This window comes from Vitis vinifera, chromosome 7 (assembly GCF_030704535.1).
Source record: "Vitis vinifera cultivar Pinot Noir 40024 chromosome 7, ASM3070453v1".
Classification (NCBI taxonomy): domain Eukaryota; kingdom Viridiplantae; phylum Streptophyta; class Magnoliopsida; order Vitales; family Vitaceae; genus Vitis; species Vitis vinifera.
In genome coordinates this window covers 15,884,051-15,908,558 of record NC_081811.1, presented here as the reverse complement: position 1 = coordinate 15,908,558, position 24,508 = coordinate 15,884,051, and the positions used below count along the sequence as shown (strand labels likewise).

At 34.3% G+C, this 24,508-nt stretch overlaps 1 protein-coding gene across 1 annotated transcript in view; it reads right to left on the bottom strand.

Annotated features, from left to right (window-relative positions):
* Positions 1 to 16,306, bottom strand: part of LOC109121384 (ubiquinone biosynthesis O-methyltransferase, mitochondrial) — a 47,381-nt gene extending 31,075 nt beyond the window's left edge. Inside the window, exons 1-4 of the mRNA XM_059738042.1 lie at positions 15,998 to 16,306; positions 10,477 to 10,566; positions 3,384 to 3,462; positions 2,045 to 2,122 (exon numbers count right to left, since the gene is read on the bottom strand). Coding sequence (XP_059594025.1) covers positions 2,045 to 2,122; positions 3,384 to 3,462; positions 10,477 to 10,566; positions 15,998 to 16,203 — 453 coding nt within the window. The 5' untranslated portion in view covers positions 16,204 to 16,306. The remainder of the gene's footprint in view (positions 1 to 2,044; positions 2,123 to 3,383; positions 3,463 to 10,476; positions 10,567 to 15,997) is intronic.
* Between the last annotated feature and the right edge of the window lie 8,202 nt (positions 16,307 to 24,508).

Below are 24,508 nucleotides of genomic sequence, written 5' to 3'. Positions count from 1 at the left end.
CAAAATAAGTTAAAACAACTTAAAACAACTAAAAGATGTTTCCTTGAAAACACTATTTTCAAGAATAGAAAATTGTTTACTATTTTTTTGTTGTCAAACGTGTTTTCTTGTTTTTTTGTTCTATATAAGAGCAAACTATCTTAAAAAACAGTTACCAAACCTAGCATAATATTTCCATTATCAACTTATGTTGAATACTTTTCTTTCTTAGAAACTTGACTTTTGTAAAGTCTTACTAATAGGAGAAATGATGGTCCATCTATTCTCCTCTGGGTCTTTTGCAATATTTGTTCAATGGACTTTGTCCTTGATGAGCATTGCTATTCCCTAGATAGGAGTGGCATTCTTTCTCCTATGTCTTTATTTTTCTTTCTATAAATGATAACATGACCGCTTTTCATCCAGCTCCAGTTTTTTTATACTGTAAAAATGTATAAAAGAAAGATGCCACAGAGACATTACCATATATAGGAAGTATATGAGTTACATTACACCAAGCAGAACAAATACGAAAGGGTGGGACAACAAACAAGAGCAAAATGGTATCCTCAGCGTCACACCATAGCAGAGGATTAACGACATCCAAGAACAAGTGCCACCTATACACATGAAGCTCCCGAGTTCTAACAAAAATATAGAGCTTAAGAAACAGGTTCCCCCTAAGGCATAAGCTTTGGCACAATTAGTGAAAGCAATGACAACAACATGCTTAAATTTTGGAAACATTTCAAAGCTAACTGCCCTACTAGATGTCTTTTTCCACCAACAGTGGAGAATTTTACAAAGCCAACTGCCCCAGTAGATATATTTTTGGACGGATAGTGGAGAAGCACTTGGCAAATCTACTCTTTACCAGTATTTGTGGTTTTTCTCTTCAGATAGGAATTTGAGGGTAGCTCTAGAGGACATTGCAGAATGTCAATAATTTCTTTTGTAGGCTTTTGTAGGAGGAAAGGAGTAGAGTTCTCTGGATAATTCCTATGCTTATTACAACATGGATAATTTGCTTGGAAAGAAATCAAAGATCATTCAGGACAAGGAGGAATCCTTAGAAGGAATATGGGATAAAATCCGTTCTCTTGACCCCCTTTTTAGGCATTTATAACCATGGCTTTCCACGGTATTCCTATGAGTACCTCACCTAGAGATTGGAAAATAAAATGCCATATAAATCAAAGAAAAGAGAACAGTTTCAATCTGTCCCACTCTTTTTTGGTAGCTAAAAGCTGAAATTTGAAGACTGTTTTGAGTAGCTCGAGTCCATAGGCAATTTGGCATTATTATTATTATGATGAGAGAACACAAAGGAAAGCCATGCATGTATTCTCCAATACAATTGAGATTAGGATGACCATTGACATTAAGCAGTTAGCCCTATGGGAAGGATTGACAAAGGCACCTGAGGGGAATTTGGGACCTCCTTGCTGAAATGTATCCCTCATTTGTGTACTAGACTTCCACTGGGTGCAAAGGCCCTGGCAGCTATGTGAAGGATTGACAAAGGCACCTGAGGGGAATTTGGGACCTCCTTGCTGAAAGGGATCCCTCATTTGTGTACTAGACTTCCTCTGGGTGCAAAGGCCCCTGGCAGCTAGTCTACTAGAAGAGGAGGATCCATACTTCCTCAAGAGATTTTGTCTTCATACATTCAATTCTAGGTTGGTTAACCAAGTGGTCAATGGTTTAGCCAAGGGGGGAACTAAATCCTTGAGAATTTTGTCAGGGAACCCTGATTCTATGACAATATTCACTTTTTCTTCTGGTGTGTGGTTTGTTTAGTTTTTTGCTCTGCTATTTTGCAATTCTATAGCTAGTTGCACAAAGATGGATTTCTCATCAATGTATATTTTATCCCTCTAGATCTTTGTTAGAAACTCCTACCCTCACAACAAAATTACGTTTCATTCTAGTGTGTGGTTTTGTTTGGGTATTTGAGCTTTGCTATGCAATTTTGCATGAACATAAACACATTTACATGCATAATACTACATAAAAGCACATAAAATTCATTCTTAATCTGGGTTATAAGTAGAAGAAATCATACAGAATGAAGACGTGCAATCTTGATATTTTTCTCCACAGCATCAACTCCCGTGACAGTAGCACCCATTCGAGCTAAAGGCTAAAAACCAAAAGAAAATAATAAATAATAGATAAGAACCACTTCTACTTGGACATCTCTGTGGTTCAAACACAGTACTACCAAAATAACTATACTAAAATCTCTCTCCATCAAGCTAAGATTTTTAGTGGATCTATAAAGCCATGCAGTTGTTATCACAGAAACTCTCCATGGAACCATAAAATGACAACAACAGGAAAGAACACAATGAACATTTTCAAATGTCAGTCAGTAGTGCAATAAGAAAACCACAAAAAGTATATAACAGCCATGGAATATGCAGCCAAGAACTTCCAGCGATAGTGTGCCATTTTGCAATGTACATGATCTACTATCAAGAGCCAAGAGCCTTTTTAAGGTCACTTGAGTGATGTCAATTCCCCATTTCCAAAAACAAGGAAAATGCTAGATATTTCACTTTTGCTTACAGTTTTCTTGAAACAGTAAAATTGTTTGACTGATTAAAAAATAAATAAGAAAAAGATAGAAAGGGTAAAAACTTTATTCAGATAATATTGAATTCCAATGAGTTAATAGATGAGCTCATGGTTGTGATCATGGCGATTAAGACAGAGAGAAGATAAACGTAGTCATGGTGGAGGTGGCAGTGAATGGCAGTAGCAATTTTGGTGGAGGCCTCAAGAGCCATCAAGGTGCATGGTGCAGCAGCAGTTTGCACTGGAAGTAGCTGCAGTGATATTAGTAGCAGCAATGGGGTCGATTGTTGCCTTCATAATGAGTGTGTGGTGTGGACAAAGTGGTAGAAGGTAATTTTTTTTTTCTTGAACAGAGAAGGGGGTTTGTTATCAATCATGATTCATGTTCAATAGTAAAACCCCACTAAACAAATTAGAGGATATTCTGTAGCACTACAGTAAAATTCTAGACAATAGTATTGTACAACTCAACTCTATGTAAAAGCTTTTTCGGTTTGGAAGAACAAAAACAAAATTACAAGATCAAAGGAGGCTGTTTCCAGAATCTGGCAAGCTTAGAATGCTGTTTTCTAACCCTCAACCTGAATTTTTCACATATATTGAAATACAAGAGAAGGGAATAAAGGGCAACTCTCACAAACTTTAGCAGATGGCAATATAATTGAGGTTAGAATAAAAAAAATAAAAATAAAATAAAAAAAGAAGCAATAATAAGATTAGGGAGACTAGGAAATAGAAGAAAAACATAATTTACAAAAACCAAAAATGAAAAAAGGCCTATTCAACAGGATGGGATTCTTGCCAGAGCTTTAAAAAACAAATACCTCAGACAGAATTCCACCTCCACAACCAACATCCACAATTTTTAATCCTTCAAAAGGCCTGGCACAGTAAGGATCCTTTCTGAAAAAACCAAGATATGCTCAGAATGCTTAAAATACAAAATAAAATTTCATATTTATAATAGATAAATCCATTAAATAAGAGATGACAAATACAGCCTATCCAACAGATTCACAAAACATGCACAATAAAAAGTGCCTAAATATGTAAACTCAAAAGTAATCATACATTAAATATAGCATAGAATTCTAAAGTGAGTTTTACCCTATCTACAAGGGTATGGCACATAAAACATTAAAGGGAGAATTATGTTTTGGAGGTAGATGGGCCCCCAAATTAATAAAAGGTCCAAATAACTCTTCAAATTGAGCCCAAGACCCAATGAAAGTATGGAAATTGAGTTGAAGGATATCATTCTTCAGTATTTCCAAAAATGCCCTTTGTTGATTTTGAGAAAAAAAATTAATATTTTTGAAAAATACTTTTATTTAATTTAATATTTTTTATTTAATTTAATATTTTAAAAAATACTTTTATTTAATTTAATATTTTTTAAAAAATAAATTTATTTAATTTAATATTTTTAAAAAATATTTTAAAAAAAATATTTAATTTAATATTTTTTAAATACTTTAATTTAATTTAATATTTTTGAAAAAAAATTAATTTAATATTTTTGAAAAAAAAATTATTTAATTTAATATTTTTGAAAACTACTTTTATTTAATTTAGTATTTTTGAAAAAAAAATTATTGAAAAAAAATTATTTAACTTAATTTTATAAAATATTTTATATGTGTTCTTAAAGGGTATATTTGTCCGTTACTATTTCATATCCTTCAACTCAATTTGAAGAGTTACATGGACCCTTTGTTAATTTGGGGACCCATCTAGCCCCAAAAGATAATTCTCCCAACATTAAATAGATCTAGAAAATCATAATCATGAACTTCTACAATCTATATATTTCACACTTAACATTACTAAGGGCTAAAAAGGAGTGAAATGATTAGCTGAACACCTAGCCTTTCTTCAGCACATTGGTAAGGATTTTTCAACACATTTATTCAGTTCAAGAAGGCTGCCTTAAATCTATAAGGACATATTCTTCATACGGCATTATATGATAATATACATTATACTCATGATTCATCAATTTGCATGTATCTAATTTGTATGTCATGCTAATTATACATTTAAGCAATGACATATTCTTCAAATAAAAGATGGGCAGACAAACAAAGCATGGAATTCAAGAAGCATGTTAGTACTTTCCAATTTTATTTTTTTCTGTTTAACAAAGAACTGAAAGTGAAACATGAAAAATCAAAAATAAAAAATAAATCTAAATAGTCGTTCAATAAGTCCTAAATTATATCATATATCTAAAATTTTGGGGAGGGCTTTTTAAATTAATTACAAATTTCCCCAATTATTCTGGATGATGATGAATGAGGCCTCAACTTATTAAGATGCGTATAAAGAGTTATAACGATAGGACTCTTAAGTTTAGTACTGCACTGGATTCATTGTGGCTTTTAATTGACAAATAATAAACTCAGAATCCCTACCATAAATAATGGAATGAGGAACACCATACAACTTGTAAAACTCCTCAGGAAAAAGGATTTGCTATATTACTGGCATCCATTGTTTCCAACAAGGAATGAAATTAGCCTTTTTTTCTAGAACCAGTCCATTACCACCATTGTCAAATCAACTTGCATTTGCATTGGAGGAAGACCAATAAGAAAATACATACCAATCACCCCCCATGGACAACTTGATACTGGCAACAGAGTAGTTGCTCCTTTCAATCATCAATATACATGCTTCTTTTCACTTGCCTTGTTTCTCATCACAAACCCACAAAGTCAATGCTCTTATGTTATCTAAAAGTTCCCAAAATATGTTTCTTAACAACAATCTTATCCTTAAGAGAACCATCGGGTTACATATTTCAGCCTCCTTGAACAGATACTAATCCTGTATGCTATATAATCAATCTGCAGCCCAGCCATAACATCATGTGAAATGCAGGCAAATTAGTAACTTGGCCTTTAACTTGTGCAGGCTCCATCTGCAGCAGCTTATTTTGACAGGTACTTGTTAAAGCATTTGAATTTTAGTTTTTGCCTCCATCACGTGAAGACTCAACCTTGGAGATTAACTAGAGACTGACAATATCTACGAACTTTCCTTCACTCTGATACACAAATTTAGGCTTTACCAACACAGTTCATTTAATTATTTATTTATTTATTTGCATCTACACTTCATCACAAATTCTCATAAACGATATGGCAGCATTACCTCCAATCAAATGTTCTTTGCTGTGTGCACCATTAGCTTATAAGACCCCCTTATTCAATCAATCCTAAGTTGCAGTGGATCACACCATCACCATTATAGCAAAGGTTCTTAAAATAATAATAAAAGAAAATGTGACCCTGGTCTTTCTTTTCACCATTGAATTTTTAGATTTTGCTATACAAATGCAAATCTCTCAAAGTTTATCTCAGTAGCAAGAAAACATTTTAATGATTAACTTTGCAAGTTGGCTGCCTAATGAAAATCTGCAATTTTGGGGAAAAAACGGAAAGCAGAAAATACTTATTATCATGAACTCCAGCCAATCTCCACAACACCTAAAGCAAGATAAAGTCTTTCTATCCATGCTTCCTCTTGTGGAAGCTGATTTTAGTGAAGGGTTGACATTGGGTTTTTCTTTTTTTTTTTGACATTGGATCCATCACTAGAATACATGTGGATTGGTCCAAGCTCACTATGACCTCTTGAAAGCGCTTTGGAAGTTGGTGGAGAGAGTTTCAAGGAAATGGGTGGCAAGGTCACAAATTCTTGAGGAAATTACAATTCGTTAAGGCCAAATTAAAAGAGTGGAATAAGGCTTCTTTTGGAGAGCTAAATGAAAGGAAAAAAAGTATCCTGTTTGATTTAGCTAACTTTGATACCATGGAGCAAGAAGGGGGTCTCTCCCCTGAACTTTTAGTCCAAAGAGCTTTAAGAAAAGGGGAGTTAGAGGAGTTGATTTTGAGGGAAGAAATACATTGGACACAAAAAGCTAGGGTGAAATGGGTTAAGGAAGGGGATTGTAACTCAAATTTTTTTCATAAAGTGGCTAATGGTAGGCGAAATAGGAAATATATCAAGGTGTTGGAGAATGAAAGAGGCCTAGTGTTGAATAATTCAGAGAGCATCAAAGAGGAGATCTTAAGGTATTTTGAAAAGCTCTACGCGAGCCCTTTTGAAGAGTCTTGGAGAGTTGAAGGCTTAGATTGGTCCCTTATATCTGGAGAGAGTGCGTCTAGGTTGGAATCCCCTTTTACTGAAGAAGAGATTTCTAAGGCCATTTTTCAATTGGATAAGGATAAGGCACAGGGGTCTGATGGCTTTACCATTGCAGTGTTTCAAGATTGTTGGGATGTGATCAAGGAGGATCTAGTGAGAGTGTTTGCAGAGTTTCACAGGAGCGGGATTATCAATCAACACTAATGCTTCCTTCATAGTTCTGTTACCCAAAAAAAGCATGTCAAAGAAAATCTCAGACTATAGACCTATTAGCTTGATCATTAGTCTTTACAAGATAATAGCCAAAGTGTTAGCAGGGCGTCTAAGATGGGTACTTCATGAAACTATCCATTCTAGTCAAGGAGCTTTTCTTCAAGGGAGACAAATTTTGGATGCAATTCTCATAGCCAATAAGATAGTGGATGAGAAAAGACGATAAGGGGAGGAAGGAGTTGTCTTCAAAATTGACTTTGAAAAGGCTTATGACCCTGTGACTTGGGATTTTTTGGATCATGTGTTGGAGAAGAAGGGGTTTAGTCCTAGATGGAGGAAATGGATGAGAGGTTGTTTGTCCTCGGTATCTTTTGCAGTCCTAGTGAATGGAAACGGTAAAGGGTGGTTTAAGGCATCTAGAGGTTTAAGACAAGGAGACCCTTTATCCCCTTTTTTGTTCACTTTAGTTGCAGATGTATTAAGCAGGATGTTATTGAGAGCAGAGGAAAGAAATGCCTTGGAGGGTTTCAGGGTGGGTAGGAACAGAATAAGGGTGTCCCATTTACAATTTGCAGATGATACCATTTTCTTTTCTAGCACTCGAGAAGAGGATATGCTAATCCTCAAGAGTGTTTTACTAGTGTTTGGGCATATTTCTGGGCTGAAGGTTAACCTTGACAAAAGTAATATTTATGGCATTAATTTTGAACAGAATCATCTCTCTAGGTTGGCCGAGTTGCTCGATTGCAAGGCTTCGGGGTGGCCTATACTCTACCTGGGTCTTCCTCTAGGAGGGAATCCTAAGGCTTGTGGCTTTTGGGATCCTGTGATTGAGAGGATTTCGAGAAGATTAGATGGGTGGCAAAAGGCGTATTTATCTTTTGGAGACAGGATAACTCTCATTCAATCTTGTCTCACCCATATGCCTTGTTACTTCCTCTCCTTGTTTAAGATTCCCGCCTCAGTGGCAACAAAAATTGAGAGATTGCAAAGAGATTTTTTATGGTCAGGGGTTGGGGAAGGCAAAAGAGATCATCTGGTTAGCTGGGATGTAGTGTGTAATCCGAAGGCGAAAGGGGGATTGGGATTTGGAAAGATTTCTATAAGGAATTTCACTTTCTTAGGGAAATGGTTGTGGAGATATCCTAGGGAGGGTTCAGCTCTGTGGCATTAGGTCATTTTAAGCATTTATGGATCACACTCCAATAGTTGGGATGACAACACTATAGTCAGATGGTCACATCGTTATCCTTGGAAGGCTATTGCACAAGTCTCCCAAGAGTTTTCCAAGTTTACTCGGTTTGTGGTAGGAGATGGGGAAAGAATTCGGTTCTGGGAAGACTTGTGGTGGGGGGACCAACCTTTGGGGGTGCAATATCCAAGACTACTTAGAGTAGTCACAGATAAAAATACTCCTATTTCTTCAATTCTCGGCTCTACTCGCCCCTTTCCTTGGAACTTTAACTTTCACCGTAACCTTTTCGATTCTGAGATAGAAGATTTAGAAGGCCTCATGCGGTCTCTTAATCATCTACATTTATCACATTCGATTCCAGACATGAGATCCTGGTCTTTATCTCCTTCAGGACTTTTTACAGTCAAATCTTTCTTTCTTACCTTATCCCAATTTTCTGGTTTGCCTCCAGTTTTCCCTACTAAGTTCGTATGGAATTCTCAAGTCTCTTTCAAAGTCAAGTCCTTTGTCTGGTTGGTGATACACAAGAAGGTAAATACTAATGACTTGCTACAGTTGAGAAGACCATATAAAGCACTTAGTCCCGACATTTGTAAGTTGTGCATGAAGCATGGAGAAATAGTAGATCATCTTTTTCTCCATTGCTCTTTGACGACGGGGTTATGGCACAGATTATTTCAGTTAGCAAAGACGGATTGGATTCCCCCAAGGGGCATCTTTGACATGTTATCTACCAATTTTAACGGTTTTGGATCTTCTAAGAGAGGGATTGTTTTATGGCAAGTTGCGTGCATCGCTTTAATTTGGGTGGTGTGGCGGGAAAGAAATGCAAGGATTTTTTAGGATAAAGTAAGGAATTCAGAGAACCTTTGGGATTCTATTCATTTCCTTGCTTCTCTTTAGGCTTTTTGTTCTAAGGTTTTTAAGGGGATTCCCTTAACGTGTTACAACTGGATTGGTTAGCGGTGTGTAATCCCAATGGGTTGGTCTAACCTAGAAAGTTTGCTTGTTTTTACTTTGTATTTTCTTGTATTTGATTCCTTGTAGTTTTGTTTTTCTTTGGTGGGAGGATTCCTCATCCTTCTCTTGTACATCCTTTTTATCAATATATTCTTTTGTCATTTCCTATCAAAAAAAAAAAAAAATCAAGCCAAACAATTGGCTACTTAACTTTTCTTTTAAGTACTCGAAGTTATCATTACTTGTATTGTTCATCATCAAATTACGACATCTCATTCAGCCTCTTCTTGTTGCCAAGGAGAAAATTAGTGCAAGAAGAAAGCAAACTAAGATCTTCTTAGCTCAAGCTGAGACACCAAATGAAAAGAGGAAAGAAGGGAGAGGAGACATGAAAAACAAAAAGATATAATTAAGAGCAAAGGAGAACCAAACATTATACTACTTCCAAATTTCCATTAACCGAAAATGACAGTGACTAAAAGCTTTCCTGTATATACTCCTAGGCCATGTTTGGCTATGTAAAGTACCAAAGGAAGGAAAAAAATTGCTAACAAAAATAGTTTTCTCATTTTCAAATGCCATGGAAAATGGTGATGAAAAAAATACTATGAAAAATAGGAGGGGAAATGGTAAAAGATTTTCCTCCCCTTTTTTTCTTAAAAAATGTGAGAACGGGTTCAGGGAAAGAGCATTCCTCGAGAATTTAATTTTCTTTCCCTTAACTTTTCCATGTAAACCAAACATGAGAAAAATTTGATAAATTTTCCTTCCCTTTTTCTTTCTTTCTATTCTTCCTCTCTATTCTCTTTCTTTCAAACTTTCCAGGAACCAAATATAACATCAATAAATTTCATGACATCCTCCCGCATCATACAATCACTAACTTCCCTTCAACTACAAAAGGAAGCTACAATTTACAAGGTAATCAAGTTACATTGCAAAATCAAACTTGTTGCATTTTATTTTATTTTATTTTATTTTCCTTTTTATTTTTCCTCTCTATTTTCTTTCATTCAAACTTTCCTAGAACAAACCATAACAGAACAAATTTTATGGCATTCTCCCACATCAAAGACCATCATTAACTTACCTTCAACTACAATAGGAGGCTTCTATTTATAAGGTAATCAAGTGACGTAGCAAAATCAACTTGTTGGGTGCCAAATAACCAGCATAACTAAAACTAGTAATCCAAGACAAGGGATTAATAAATCAAATCCTTTTCAAATAAAAGCCTCAAATTGGCACACTTGGTTGGAAATGGCACCAGGACAGGGACCGCCCTACTCAACCACTACATTGAAAGAGTTAATACTTCTAATATTCATGACACATAAATTATAATTCTAAAATAAAGAGGAAAGAAGATAAGAATAACAGAAATACAGGCTACATACTGAAAATGCCGGCAAAGAGTGGAACGGATAAAAGCGAGTCTTGTTGGATTCATCACATGCAGTGGTTTAAATGGCCCTTCAGCATCCCACCTAATAATAACATGGGAATAAGCCATATTACATACAAATCAACTGCATCATTTTAGTATCAAGGTGAAAGCCATATTGCATACCAATCAACTGCTTCATTTTAGTATCAAGGTTTTTTTACCAATATATGAACACATCTAATTTTTCTAAGACCACAAAAATGTCACATTGCATTTCTGTATTAGAAAAATATACCATCAACAAAATCAGGGTCAACAAGGCCATGGATTTACAAAATGAAGCTTCCAAAGATCCATAGGATTAAAATTCATGACAGGTCACAATTCTAAGAATCCTGATAGCATTCAAGAATTTTGGAAATTTCAATGCAATGTGATGTATTGGATATACCACACTATAAACTGTAATTCTATGATTGTGCTTTTATTAGTTCATTTCCAAGAAAGGAAACTGTGCAGGGCACAAACATATTGAATTTGTAAAATGGCAGTATTTATATTATAGAAACTTAAGTACAAGTTTCAGGTGTTGGTGTGTTTCTAAGCACCAGATTCATTTAGTTCCCAATCCCTTTTCATGTTCTATGAGTAAGCTATTCTTTTGAACTAGTGCTTCTTACATTTTCTTCCTCTCTTCCTTTCCTTTATTCTCTCCCAATGTTTCAAAAGGCTAAAAAGGTGGTCTTGATGCGTTTTACCCAAATGAAGCAAGGTGTAACCCTCAAGGAGGGTGTAGGCCTCGAGGCACAATGAGGCCTAAGCCTCAACTTAAACAAATAAATAAATAATATAAAAATTCCCAAAAATAAAAAATAAATAAAATTACTAATAAAATCACATGAAAAATTGAATAATAAGAAAACCATGAACTTTATAAATAGAAAAATTACTTGTTTGTCATTGTCAATAATTTATAATTTAATTTCTCCTCCTATCTTCTAAAATTCAACTCCCCCTCATGGCTTCATAAAACAATCTTTAGCACTACCATCACTATCATTAGTAAGATTTTCCAACAAACCATAACCATATCCAATGCCTAATTATCGTTCCCATCAATGTTAATGTCTACCCACTTCTTCATCCATCAATAGCAATGTTATTTTTCCTAATATATCAATAACAAAATAATGATTATATATAAGTTCATCCACTAGAGCAACCAACAATTCCCCGATTTCTTCTTCGCAATCACCCTTTTCCCCTTCCATTTGAAAGGATTATTAGAAGTCAACAAAACCCTTGCTTTGTTAAAGGTTTAAATCAAGCCTAGACCTAAGACAAAAGGGATAAAATCTATGCCAAATGCCCAAAAGCATAGAACCCATTAAAAGTCATTGAATATTGAAACTTAAAACTCTTATAAAATATATATACAAAAAGCCTATAAATGTTCCAAACCCATTAAAACCCTTTAAATATCTGAGGCCTTGAGGCTATAAGCCTTGACAAAGTGTGGCTTAAGCCCCAATTACCCTAACTAAGCCTATAGTCTTAAGGCTAACTTGGATAGATAATTCTCAATAGCCTTTTAAGACACTGTTCTTGCACACTTTTTGACACCCAAGCGGGCCTAAAAGAAATGGATCTTGTTTACCCTCCATTTGAATCTCAAGAAGTAGTAGGAAAAGGCAATTAAGAAAAAAAGGAAAAGAAAAAGAAATCTCAAATTTTCTTGTTTGATTTTTCATAAAAATACAAATTAAAGTAAAATATAATAAAAACTATTCCAAAACTTGTAAGTTCTAAATTCTTCATTCTCCATGTAGAGCTAAAACTTTTCCTCAAACTTTCCATCATTCAATCATGCTCTTAAGATAAAATAATTCCCACTAACATACAATTGATAGAAAGTATATGAATTTCAAGATGTTTAAACTATAAGACAATTTAGATAACCTATATTTTCAATTATTAGCAAAAAGGGCTAACTCCGGTGTGACCATTGCCAGAAACCACATCCTACTAAAGAGAATTCTCGGAAATTTCATGGAAAACCAGCAAATTGGACCCCAAGCAGAGCCAAAGGACAAGATGCTAGAGGACTCCAAAGTGTGCATGAACTCGAGGTGGAGAAAACTAACCCTAGAATTACACTCTGTAAAAAGCAAATGGAGCAACTCTGAACAACAATTCACTACTAGTTCGTCCCACATAATTCAGAAAGGCATAACTCTAACTGCATTCAGTGGTATGACCGGAAAAGGAAAACCCTCGATTATTGGCTCTGGGGCTACAGATCACATGATTGAATACAAGAAGCTCTTCACTTTATATGTTCCTAGTCCACAGAACCATAGAGTTAAGATTGTCGACAGGTCCCATTCGATGGTTACAGGAATTGGCACCATTGAAATAAGTCATAACATAACATTGAAAGCAGTTTTACATGTGCCCAAATTATCATGCAATCTTCTTTCTATAAGTAAAATAACGAAAGATTTAAATTGTGTGGTTAATTTTTCTCCTTCCATCTGCATTTCAGGACTAGATTTCGAGAAGGACGATTGGCAATGCTAAGGATTTCAAAGGGTTATACTACTTCAAGAAGAACATTTCTATGCGTAGTTGAGTTCAAGCTGCTATGTGCAATTCTTCCTTAAGAGAACAAGAAATAATGAGGTTATATCGTCAATTAGGAAATCCAAGTTTTCAATATTTAAAGCTTTTGTTCCCATCATTGTTTCAAACTCATGATTCCTTTCAATGTGAAATTTGTCAATTAGCAAAACACAAACGTATTTCTTTTCCTACTATTTCATATCGTGCTTCTAAACCATTCATGCTAATCCATGGTAACTTTTGGTCTCACAAATAAAAGGTGGTTTATCACATTGATATCTGATCATACACATGTTTGTTAGGTATATCTTCTAAAAGAAAATTTTGAAACGTCACAAGTTTTTCAAAATTTTCATTCCATGATTAAAACTCAATATAATAAGAATATTTGAGTTTTTCGCACTGATAATGGAACTAAATATTTCAAAACAGTGTTAGGCAAATTTCTTATTAAAAATGGGATGATTCATCAAAGTTCTTGTGTCAATACTCCACAACAAAATGGGATTTCTGAAAGAAAAAATTGTCACCTATTAGAGATGGCTCAAACATTAATGTTTACTACTAATGTTCCAAAATATTTTGGGGGGATGTAATTCTAACTGCTTGTTATCTAATTAATTGGATGTCAACTCGTGTTTTAAATTATCAAAACCCCATTAAATCATATTCTTGAGTCTTATCTATAATCACGCACATTTTCTACCTTGGATTTGAAAACTTTTGGTTGTTTTGCATTTGTTCACAATCATGATCAAAATCATAGCAAGCTAGATCCTCGTTCTCTTAAATGTATAGGCTTAGGATATTCAACCACTCAGAAAGGGTATAAGTGTTATTCTTCTGAGAAAAGAAAATATTTTATTTCTATGGGTGTTACATTTTTTGAAGATCAGCCATTTTTTTCAAAAAAATCTCTTCAAGGGGAGAGCATCTGTGAAGATATTTTTTGGGAAACAAATCCTGACAATTTAAAGTCAAATCCGGAACTATGGGAATATTTTTGGGATATTTTTCTCCTAATTTCTCTCTTTTTTCTGTGCTTAATCCAGAAAAAAAAAAAATCACTTCCCACAGTTCAAAGTTTGAATTCTGTGGAGTCCCCACATTTGTACTAAATCCAAGTCCTTCAAATCCTCTAAATCCTCCATTAGATTTTTCAAAGCCAAGATTCACGCCTAATTGAAAGGCAATTCAAATTCCAAATCTTCCTCTAGAAATAAATTCAAATTCCTCATCAAATCCACCAGATATTTCAACTCCACCAAATCTGTCCCAACCTTCCTAGAATCCAGTTCAAAAAATTCCTCTTCCTCATCTTGTGGTCGAATCTCCACTGAATTTTGATCAACCGAATCTCTCTCCATCTAACTCAACAAATTTAAATTCCTCCACTCCACAAAAAACTCCTCAGCCTATATCCAAGAAGATAAAAAAGCTTAAACCTTAAGAGAAGGAGTTATTCGAAGCAGGGGAAGTTTTGCACACACAACGAGAGCTGCTGACCTATGCATGGAAAAAGAATTCAAAGGAGGAAAATCTGGAAAAAAAAATCCACTGTCAAGAATCTGACCCAGAACCAGGTTTGAACATAAAGAAGTCTAATTTGGGCATTCCTGTAGCTATGAGAAAAGTACCATATCATACACAAAACATCCCATTTCAAATTTAGTATCCTATGACAATTTATCACAACCTATTCAATCGTTGGTTGCTAATCTAGCAATCGTAGAGATACCAAAAAACATACAGAAAGCATAGAGAGATCCGAAGTAGAGAGAACCTGTAATGGAAGAGATTCAGGCCCTCGAAAAAAGTAAAACATGGGAAATTGTGCAAAAACCAAGGGAGAAAATGTCAATGCGTTGTAAGTGGGTCTTTATGATGAAGTGTAGAGTTGATTAATCAATCGAGCACTACAAAGCGAGACTTGTTGCAAAGGGATATACACAAACTTCTGGTATTGATTACCAAGAGATGTTTGCTCCTGTTGTAAGGATAAATACATTCCAGGTTCTATTGTCGCTTGCAGTGAATTTGGAATGGCTTCTACAACAGTTGGATGTAAAAAACGTGTTCCTAAATGGGGACTTGGAAGAAGAAGTTTATATGGACTTACCATCGGGTTCTGATAAGGAAATGAAAGACGGCAAGGTTTGAAGACTAAGAAAGCCCTTATATGTATTGAAGCAGTCACCAAGAGCTTGATTTGATCACTTTGCCAAAGCTCTTCACCACCAGGGATACAAGCAAGCTTAGTCAAATCATGCTTTGTTTTACAAACATAGAAGTGAGAAAGTTACAATTCTTATTGTCTATGTTGATGACATAATTTTGACTAGAGATGACAGAGATGAGATCGAATTAATAAAATGTACTTGGCAATCAAAAAAAAATTATTAGAAGGTTCTTTTCAAATGAAAGTCCAAACTTGAGAAGCGGGAGAGTGAGAGAGTTCATAAACTAAATCATTATTGTCTAATCTCTATAATAACACATGAACGATAATAATTTGTCCAGCCTCTGTCCATATAATGAGTATAAATATAAAAATAAAAACCAAACTGATAAACAAACACAATTTGTAGGATTTTTTAAGCAGCCGCAAAGAATTGTTGTATCCTTGCAAATAAATTGATAACTATTAATGTCTTCAATTTCTATCCGAAGTTCATATCCAAGATTTTCAGGTTGTGATACTAATTTCAAAGGTTTTTAAAATTGATATAGACAATGATTGTTGATAAAGTTCTCAAATTGAACCAAAAAGGAAAAAATAAAATAAAATTTCAACCCAATTCTTCCACATAAAACATTGTCTTCGCTTCAATTAAAATAAACTCTCGTTTGCTCGGTTCACATTTTCCTAGCAATCAATCAAATATAGAAACATAGGAAGCCGAACTCACCAGGTATCAGCAATGGAGGAAAATTTAGCGAGTTCGACCTGATTCAAGGACGATCGGTTGGGGACCCTACTAGAAACATCTTCGGAATACAATCTGGAGTGGAGGAGGAAAGGAGAAGCTACTGTAGATCTTAGGAATGGAAGGCTGAGAATATGTTGGGCGGTGTTGTTTAGAGTTGGGAATCGGTTCAAAAGCCTGGAAGCCATGGCCAGGGTCTTCAGAGGAGGGGAAGGAATGCTACTCAACCGAGTCCTCAGCGCAAAATCTTAGTATAAGCAGGCCCAGTCAGGTTTAGAAAGGGTTTTGTTTTGAATCCCTTCTTGTCATTTTTTAAAAATAGGTTTGATCCGCGTGCAAGACACGTGATTATATTTAATTTAATCATTCAATAAAAATTATAAAATTTTAATTTTTTTCTGTATTATAATAGTATTTGAATATATATTTAAAATATTTATATTTATTAAATGATTAGATTAATATGTAAAGAAATCTCTATTTCCTTCAAGAGAATATAAGATTAAATTTTATTCATCGTTAAATTGTAATTTAATGATGTACAATTTATATCAAAATTGGAAATAAGTTACATAATTTAATGATGCATAATCTATATTAAAATTGGAAATAAGTTTTATAATATATTAATGAATTAATTAAGTGTTATAATAATTTAATAAATTTATTATTGATTTTTATATTTGTTCTTATTATTAGTTTTTTATTTTTTCTAATTAATAAATTTAAATATTTACTCAAATTGGAAAGTCAATATTACAAGAGAATGTCCATAAGTAAAATTCAAAATTTCTATGAGACTATTTTATCCAAAAATGAATTTTTGATAAAAATATCCACTTTCAAATTTTAAAATCTATTTTCATAGAAATTCTCATTCTTCACACAATTCCAATTAATAAATATTTTGTTTAGAATGTATTTTCAAAGATACTAGGGGCATGCGTTGGTACTATCCAATGCGAGTCACCGAAACCAAAGCAAACACAAGTGTCATATCAAAACACCCTTCTTCACTTCTATTGTGATAATGAATCAATGTCATATAACGAAGAAGGTTAGACATTGGTGACACAAAGAATACCTCACAGGAAGTAAGAATCTCATCTATAGCCAAAGGAACAACATAAACAAAATATTCTTCGATATTCGAAAAACAAAGAAGAAAAGAAACCCAAAAGAAAACAAAATATTATACAGGTTGATAACCTTTTGGTATAGAAGTTCATCACCCCTATCACCTTAGGAGAATACTTTCCTCTAGAGTTCTTTAATAGAAGGATGATGACATCAACCCATATGCTCTCTTGTCATGAAAATTCAGAAGAAGATGAACCAAGTGAAGATGAAAAAAGCACTCTTGGTATAGAGTCGAGCAAAACTAAGGAAGAGGATGATGTAGTAGCAAATCTACAATGCATACTCTCATTCTTTGGTATCTATGAAATGCTGCAACTTTCTAAGGAAAAAAAAATTGCATTGATCCAGATACATAGGAATCCATCATTCTATGCTACAAAAATAAAAAGGGCAAAACAATTTGAGAACAAATGCCACAATTGTGCAACATGTTGTGCAACCATCACTTTCACCAGTGATGATGAAGAGAGCATGACATAGTAAAAAAAAAAAATCATTTTTGGCAAACTTCTTGAATCGAGGAACAAACTCTTTGTATTAAAGAAGTCAAATTCGGAGATTCCAAACCAAAATCTCCAACTTCTCTAAATAAAAGTGTTCTTTTCTTTCAGCATGTTGCGTTCTCAAAAGGGCGATGCAACCTAAAAGCTAAATCCAAAAATGAATCTTCAAAAGTCAAAATCAAACTCCAAACATTCTTCAACAAGCTCATGGAAGAATATCAAACACAAACAAAAATGTCATTCATCCACCTTCAAAGCTAAAGAAGACAAGGTTGGGTTTTTCAAAACACTTAAGGAAATTGTTGATAAGTTTACTTGAGATCAAGTCATCATTGACCCTCAATTAAATTTTGCTCCAAGAACACTTGTTTACCACCCTTGGATTAAAATCAAGTCCAAGCTTGACACATTCTTCAACAAGCTCGTGGAAGAATATCAAACACAATACAAAAGTGTCATTCATCCACTTTTAAGGCTAAAGAAAATCAAGACGAATTCAAAGGACTTCTTTTGTTCTCCAAAATGCTTAAGAAAGGTCTTCACAAGTTTGGTTGAGAATAAGTCATCTTTGACCCTCAATTAAACTTTGTTCCAAGGACATGAATTTATAATCCTTTGATCAAACTCAATACAAGTGATGCTCTTATCTTACATGAGTTTAAACTACATATAGCGCACCAAAAAAAAAAAAAAGTCTGCTAAGTTGAAAACTTGAAAAGATGACTTAGGCAAAAGTTAGGACATATGCTCGCAAGATAAAATCTTTCTTTTAGTCTTGGAAAAAATTAAAGCATAAAAAAATAAAAAAATAATAAAAAATCCGTTAAGTTGAAAACCTAAAAATGAGGCTTAGGCAAAAGTTAGGACATATGCTCTCAAGATTAAATATTTTTTTTTAGTTTTGGCAAAAATTAGAGCGTAAAAAAATAAAAAATAAAAATAAATGTCCGCTAAGTTGAAAACCTGAAAAGATGGCTTAGGCAAAAGTTAGGACATATGCTTGCAAGATTAAATATTTCTTTTAGTATTGGCAAAAGTTAGAGCATGAAAAAAAAAATGGAATTACGTTTGACTTGATCCCCTCTCTTTGAAGGATACACAAGCAACTTGGGGAAACCACTTGAGTTTGGTCACTACAAAAAAAAAAAGTCTCATTTTTATTAACAAATAAATCTGGCTAACAAAAGCTAGACTTTATTACATCTTAATAAAAATAAAAATAAAAATGAATGAAGGAAAAGAATGAGAGCTAAAACTAAGTAAAAAGGTACAATGGTCATATCCACACCAAGCATGCAATCTCGTCACGTTAAGTCCTTAAGGTTTCTTGAAGTGTCTCTAAAGTCTTGACATCGACATCAGTAAGCATGGAGGTTTGAGCGATAATAAAGTGTTCTTTCCTCAAGCGAGAAACATCATTCTGTTTATTGGCTATAATCTCATCGATCTCCGAGATTGAGTTATGAATGTGCTTGTTTTGTATACATAGTTGCTCCAATTCCTTCTTAAGTGCTTCTTGTTTAGCATCGAGAGTAGCTAAGTCAACCTTTAATGATTGGCGATGGTTCGCTTATACACCCTCAAATTTTAGAGTATCCACAATCTGAGATGCAACAATAGCTAAACGTTCACTTTGTACTTCTGGAGACATCTTCATAGAATGGGTGTGTTGCACTGCATCGAGGTGATTTACACTTTCCATGTACTTCTCAATCTGAGACTTTAATGGTGAAGGGTCCACTCCAATCTTCGTGATAGCATTGAAAAGCTCATCAATTTTTTCTCTCAATAATGGGAGACACTCATTGGAAGTTTTGATAATCATTTCCTTAATGAATTCTCCTATCATAAGTGTTTCTTGGCGTCAGACATTAAGGATGATTTGTTCAACGTCGAATGTGTGAATGGAAGTAGAAGAAGCAACCGCAGTAGGGCATGAAGTTTGTTGTTCAACAATTAAACCTGTAACTGCTAAAAGTGTTAATTCATCATAACTTGTATCTCCAATTGTGGTCTTTTAACCTTGAGATTCAATCAAAACATCACTTAAGATGTTAGTAATACCTTCATCACCCAAATGAGAATGAGGAAAAGGTAATGGGATGATAAAGTGATTATCTCATTGTCTAGTCAAGGTAAAGGGTATTGACTCCCTAGTAGCAACAACACTTTCAAACCGATCCTTAAGAGAGGACCCATCCCCTTCATTGAAAAATTGGTTGTCATCCGCCACCTAAGGATTTTTTTTTTGTTAGTATCAATGCAAAAAAAAAAAAAAAAATACCTCTTCACCATCAAGTTCCATTGGTTGAGTAGAAGTTGGGACATCAGCAAAGAAGACATTTGCATTAAGAGAATGAGAGTTAGTCTCATCATAGTACACAGGGTTGGGTCTAATCTTTCGGCGTTTGAAGTGACATTCACTTGTATCTTCAGAGTCGTCGTCTGATACATAAAGACCATGTGCATTGTTATGTTTCTTAAAAGTCTTGTGACAGTGAGTACTACCACCATTGAAAATAGTTTCCTCATGCTCTGGGTGTGTGGAGGTATTAGTTTGATGTCCACCTATTAAGCTCTTAGAAGAAGCTCTTGAATCATCAGGTAAATCATCAAAATCCTTCTCAACACTGTCTCTAACACTCTCCTTAGTAGAAACACTTGAGTCAACCTTGCGTGTTCTACTCTCTAAAGATTTTGAGGGTATTTTTCGAGAGGAATCAGGAGGGGGCTCCATATAAGAAATAGTAAGAATTTCCTTATCAAGATTATGCACTCTGATCCACCAATCCGCATAAGCCTTGGTGAATGAAAACTCTTCAAGACTATGATAATTTGGTATAGTAACTTTGGAGTAGTTACCAAGCCTAGTGCATGACTCTTAATGTTGATACACTGTCTCTAAAGTTCCATTGCGAAAATCTCTAGCAAACCCCTTGGAAGGTCTTGAGGATACCCAAACTACTTGGAAAAATCGATGAGAATAATACGGTTGGATCACCCGATGGTTACCTTGTCACAAAGATAAATAGCTAGAGCGAAGACTTATGAGATAAGAAGCTTTGGTAACACTAATAGATTCATTATCAATCCAGTGCACACACTCCTTGTGGTGCAATGCCAAGTGGTTTAGCTTTACGCCTTTGCAAGACATTATCAATGCCCGAGATTGCAAATCATAAAAAAACTAAGCAAAAAAATCACTGACGTAATAAGTCATTCGTGAGGAATGGTTCCAAGAAAGAGAAATGAAATGGGTATCGAAATATTCACCTAACCATTTGTATAAATAATGAATAGGGAAAATAGATGCATTAGTCCCAAGCTTCGAAGAACAAGCGATTTCATTTAAGTCGTTGTAAATGCTTGCTAACACCAGAACAACAAGGCTAAATGTCTCACCTTGAGCCCTTCTATTAGCTACCTTAAAGACTCCAAGACGAATCAAATTGACACCCCCTAAGGAAGAACGAACTTGCATAACCAACATGCCAAGAAAATGGCCAAGTAAGCCTCTTTAACATCTACCTCGGCTACGCCAAGGTTGTCAAAAACTTCCATCTCCGACTGAGTATAGGATTTAGCAGGATCAATTTCCTTGGAGGGGTTATGAGTCTCCTTAGGCCTTCGTGCCTTATTCCTTGTACTTCTCTTTGGAGGTTTTACATACTTCGTGAAGCCTTTGTATCAAAATGACACATAAGAGGCTAACTTGACTGAAGACTTTTCTTTTGTCTTAGAGCAAATTCGTTGATATGAAAGGAATAAGTTTCGACAACTTGGTGGGAGTGAGGACTTTGTTGCTTCATTAGATAACTCTTCTGCGCTCGGTACCATCTCATCATAAAAAGATCCAATGATGGGTAGTCCAGCAATACGAGACAATTCCCAAAGAGAGATGGAAACCTCTCCAATAGAAGTATGCAAGGTGTTAGTGATAGGACACCAACGTTCACAAAAGGCCCTAATCACAAAGGCATGACAATCATAGCTGAATAAGGATGCAAAAATAGCTTCATAAAGCTTACATCCTTTAAGAAATGGTCCATGCCGACCCAATACCTCCTCTACCTATTCCCAATATCCTTCAATAAAGAAAGATTCCCCAAGTACTTTGATTGAGCTTCCTCTTTTGGCTTTTCCGCCACGAACATGAGAACCCAACAATCCAAATTCATCATGAACTTCAGTAGTAGTTGGGTGAGAGGAATTCAGCAGTAGAACATCTTAAACAAGTTTCATCTTATTAAGTTTTGAATTGTTGATATTTGTAAGCTTGCAAGATGCAACTCGAGACTGGGAAGAAATGTGTAATGGGTCCTTTGTCACTAGCATTGACAAAGATTGAAGATCAGTAAGTGACATATGCATTGACAAAATAGTTATTTTCTCAAAATCTTCACTATCATCCTCAAGAATAGTTACAGTCTTCTCCTTGAAACATCTTAAGAACGCCATCCTACACAAAAAGGAAAAAAGAAGGTAGAAGGAGAGATGAATAAAATATGAGTCTAAGTTTTTAGATGCCACTATGCATTTAAGTTAGACCAATTCGCATGAGTGAAGACCTTAGCACTTAAGTCGTATTAAGTGTTGAAAATACAACACCGCATAGCATCAAAGCTATAACTTGTTTGCATAGATACTAAGTATTATTCTGGTTTTAATTCAATGTTAAAACTTGAAACACCACTATGCATTCAATTCAAGCCAATTTGCATAGGTGAAGACTTTAGCACATAAGTGCCAAAAATACAACACTGCATAGCATCAAGGCCATAACTTGTTTGCATAAATACCAAGTATTATTCTGGTTTTAATTAAATGTTAAAACTTGAACACCACTATGCATTCAAGTCAAGCCAATTTGCATGAGTGAATATTTTAGCACATAAATGCCAAAAATACGACACCACTTCGCGTCAGGGCTACGAGTTGATTACATGAGGGTCAAACTTTAAATATTCATATTTTTTTATGGATATTTAAGTTTATTAAAAATTCTACGCAAGTATTAAGGTAATTAAAAATAAATAAATAAATAAATAAATTAAATTACCTGAAATCAAATTTGTCTCTACGAATAATGAAGGCCGACATGTGTTCGAAAAAGATAAGTCTTTTTCTTCCTTGAAAAAAAAAGGGTTAGCAAAAAAAAAATGAATAAATAAGGAGAACACTTGTCAACACGTATATATATATGTACATGAAAATTAGAAAGTGGGTATCAAGGACCCACAAGCCATATGCTACACCCACGTTTCTCCATGGTAAAGTTTGACTTTTTTTATGGAGATTTTATATACATATATATATTCTACCAAGAAGTATTCACTGTTGGGTTGGTGTTATAAATATATGTATATATATTTAATGGTCCATGCATGCCACAAACAACCACTATTGGAGCCTCTCCACATCATGATGTTGGATACCACAACATGATCTCCACGACATGATCACTCCACAACATGACCTCTATGTTCCCATGGCAAGCTTTATATATATAGAAAAAAAATGTGAAGCAAAACTTACAAGGTTAAAGATGGTCGAAAATTTGAAAAAAAAAATCCTCGTGGAGAATTCGAGCCGAGTTTCTTAAAATCGAGTTGGAGATCACCCAAAATTGAAAGAATTTTCTAAAAGAATTCAAGTTGGCTTTCTCAAAATGGTCGAAGAACACTCAAATATCAAAAGACCTCTCTGAAAAAGTTCAAGTCAAGTTTCTCAGCTATTGTCCCCTTTATATATATAAAAAAATGTATATAGGGATGAAAAATCGGAAGATGATTGAAAATGTAAAGCAATAAGGAAAACAAATTGGAAGATGATTCAAAGTGTAAAGCAAGAAGGAAAATGAAGTGGAGTTTGGAAAAAAATGGGAAAAAAATATTTTTTTAAAAAAAAAATTGGAAATTTCCTATTAAAATATTTCTTTGAAAAAAAAATTACTTCAAGACTCATCCCATCCACATGACAATGCATGTACGTGATGCGTCTTGAAGTGGGAGCATTTGTAGACATAAAAAAAATTAGTGGATTAAATTATCACTAATTTGGTCTTCAAAATGAATAAATTTAAAAAAAAATATCCTCTTATGGATAAGTTTCCCTAATCTCCAACTATAAAAAGGATAATAATAATAATAAGAAAATTATTATTATTATCTTGTTGGTAAAACCTCACGGGAAAAGAAAATTTGCTAAAATCAAGGAACTAAATCCCTTGAATTAGCAACTAAAATTCGGGAATTTGAAATTCAAATTCTCTATCTTCACTTATAAATAGAGGTGTCTTCTATCAAGAAGGGGGAAGGAAATTCAAAAATCAGAAAAAAAAAAAAAAAGGAAAATCTTGGGAAGAAAATCTAAAGGCAACTTCGTACGGGAAAATAAGCTTCACAACAAAAGAAAAAGTTTCATCAAATCTCCCTACAAGTTCGATAAACGATAAAAGAAGTACTACACGCATTCTTCACCATTTAATGAGTTCATTCGAGAATAAACCACTTATGGCCCACTATTGATCTTCGAAATCAAGAAAACGTCATCGTCGTTCTTCAAGCTGTGGTCAAAGCGAAAGAATCAGAGGGAAAATATTATTTTGGAAAGAATATTATTTTTTTGAGATTGTACCCACTATATTTTTAATTTCAATAAATATTTTGTTTGCATTATTTTCCTATTTGTTTTACTAATTTTGCAAGATCAATTTACGAAATTTGTGCGTACACCTATTTATTTTAAAATATGTCTTAATGAATATATCAATTGATTTTTTTTTAAATTTGGTAAATAGTCTCACCCAATCATCGATCAATTGAGGTTCGACCTACTCTAAAACTTGCTT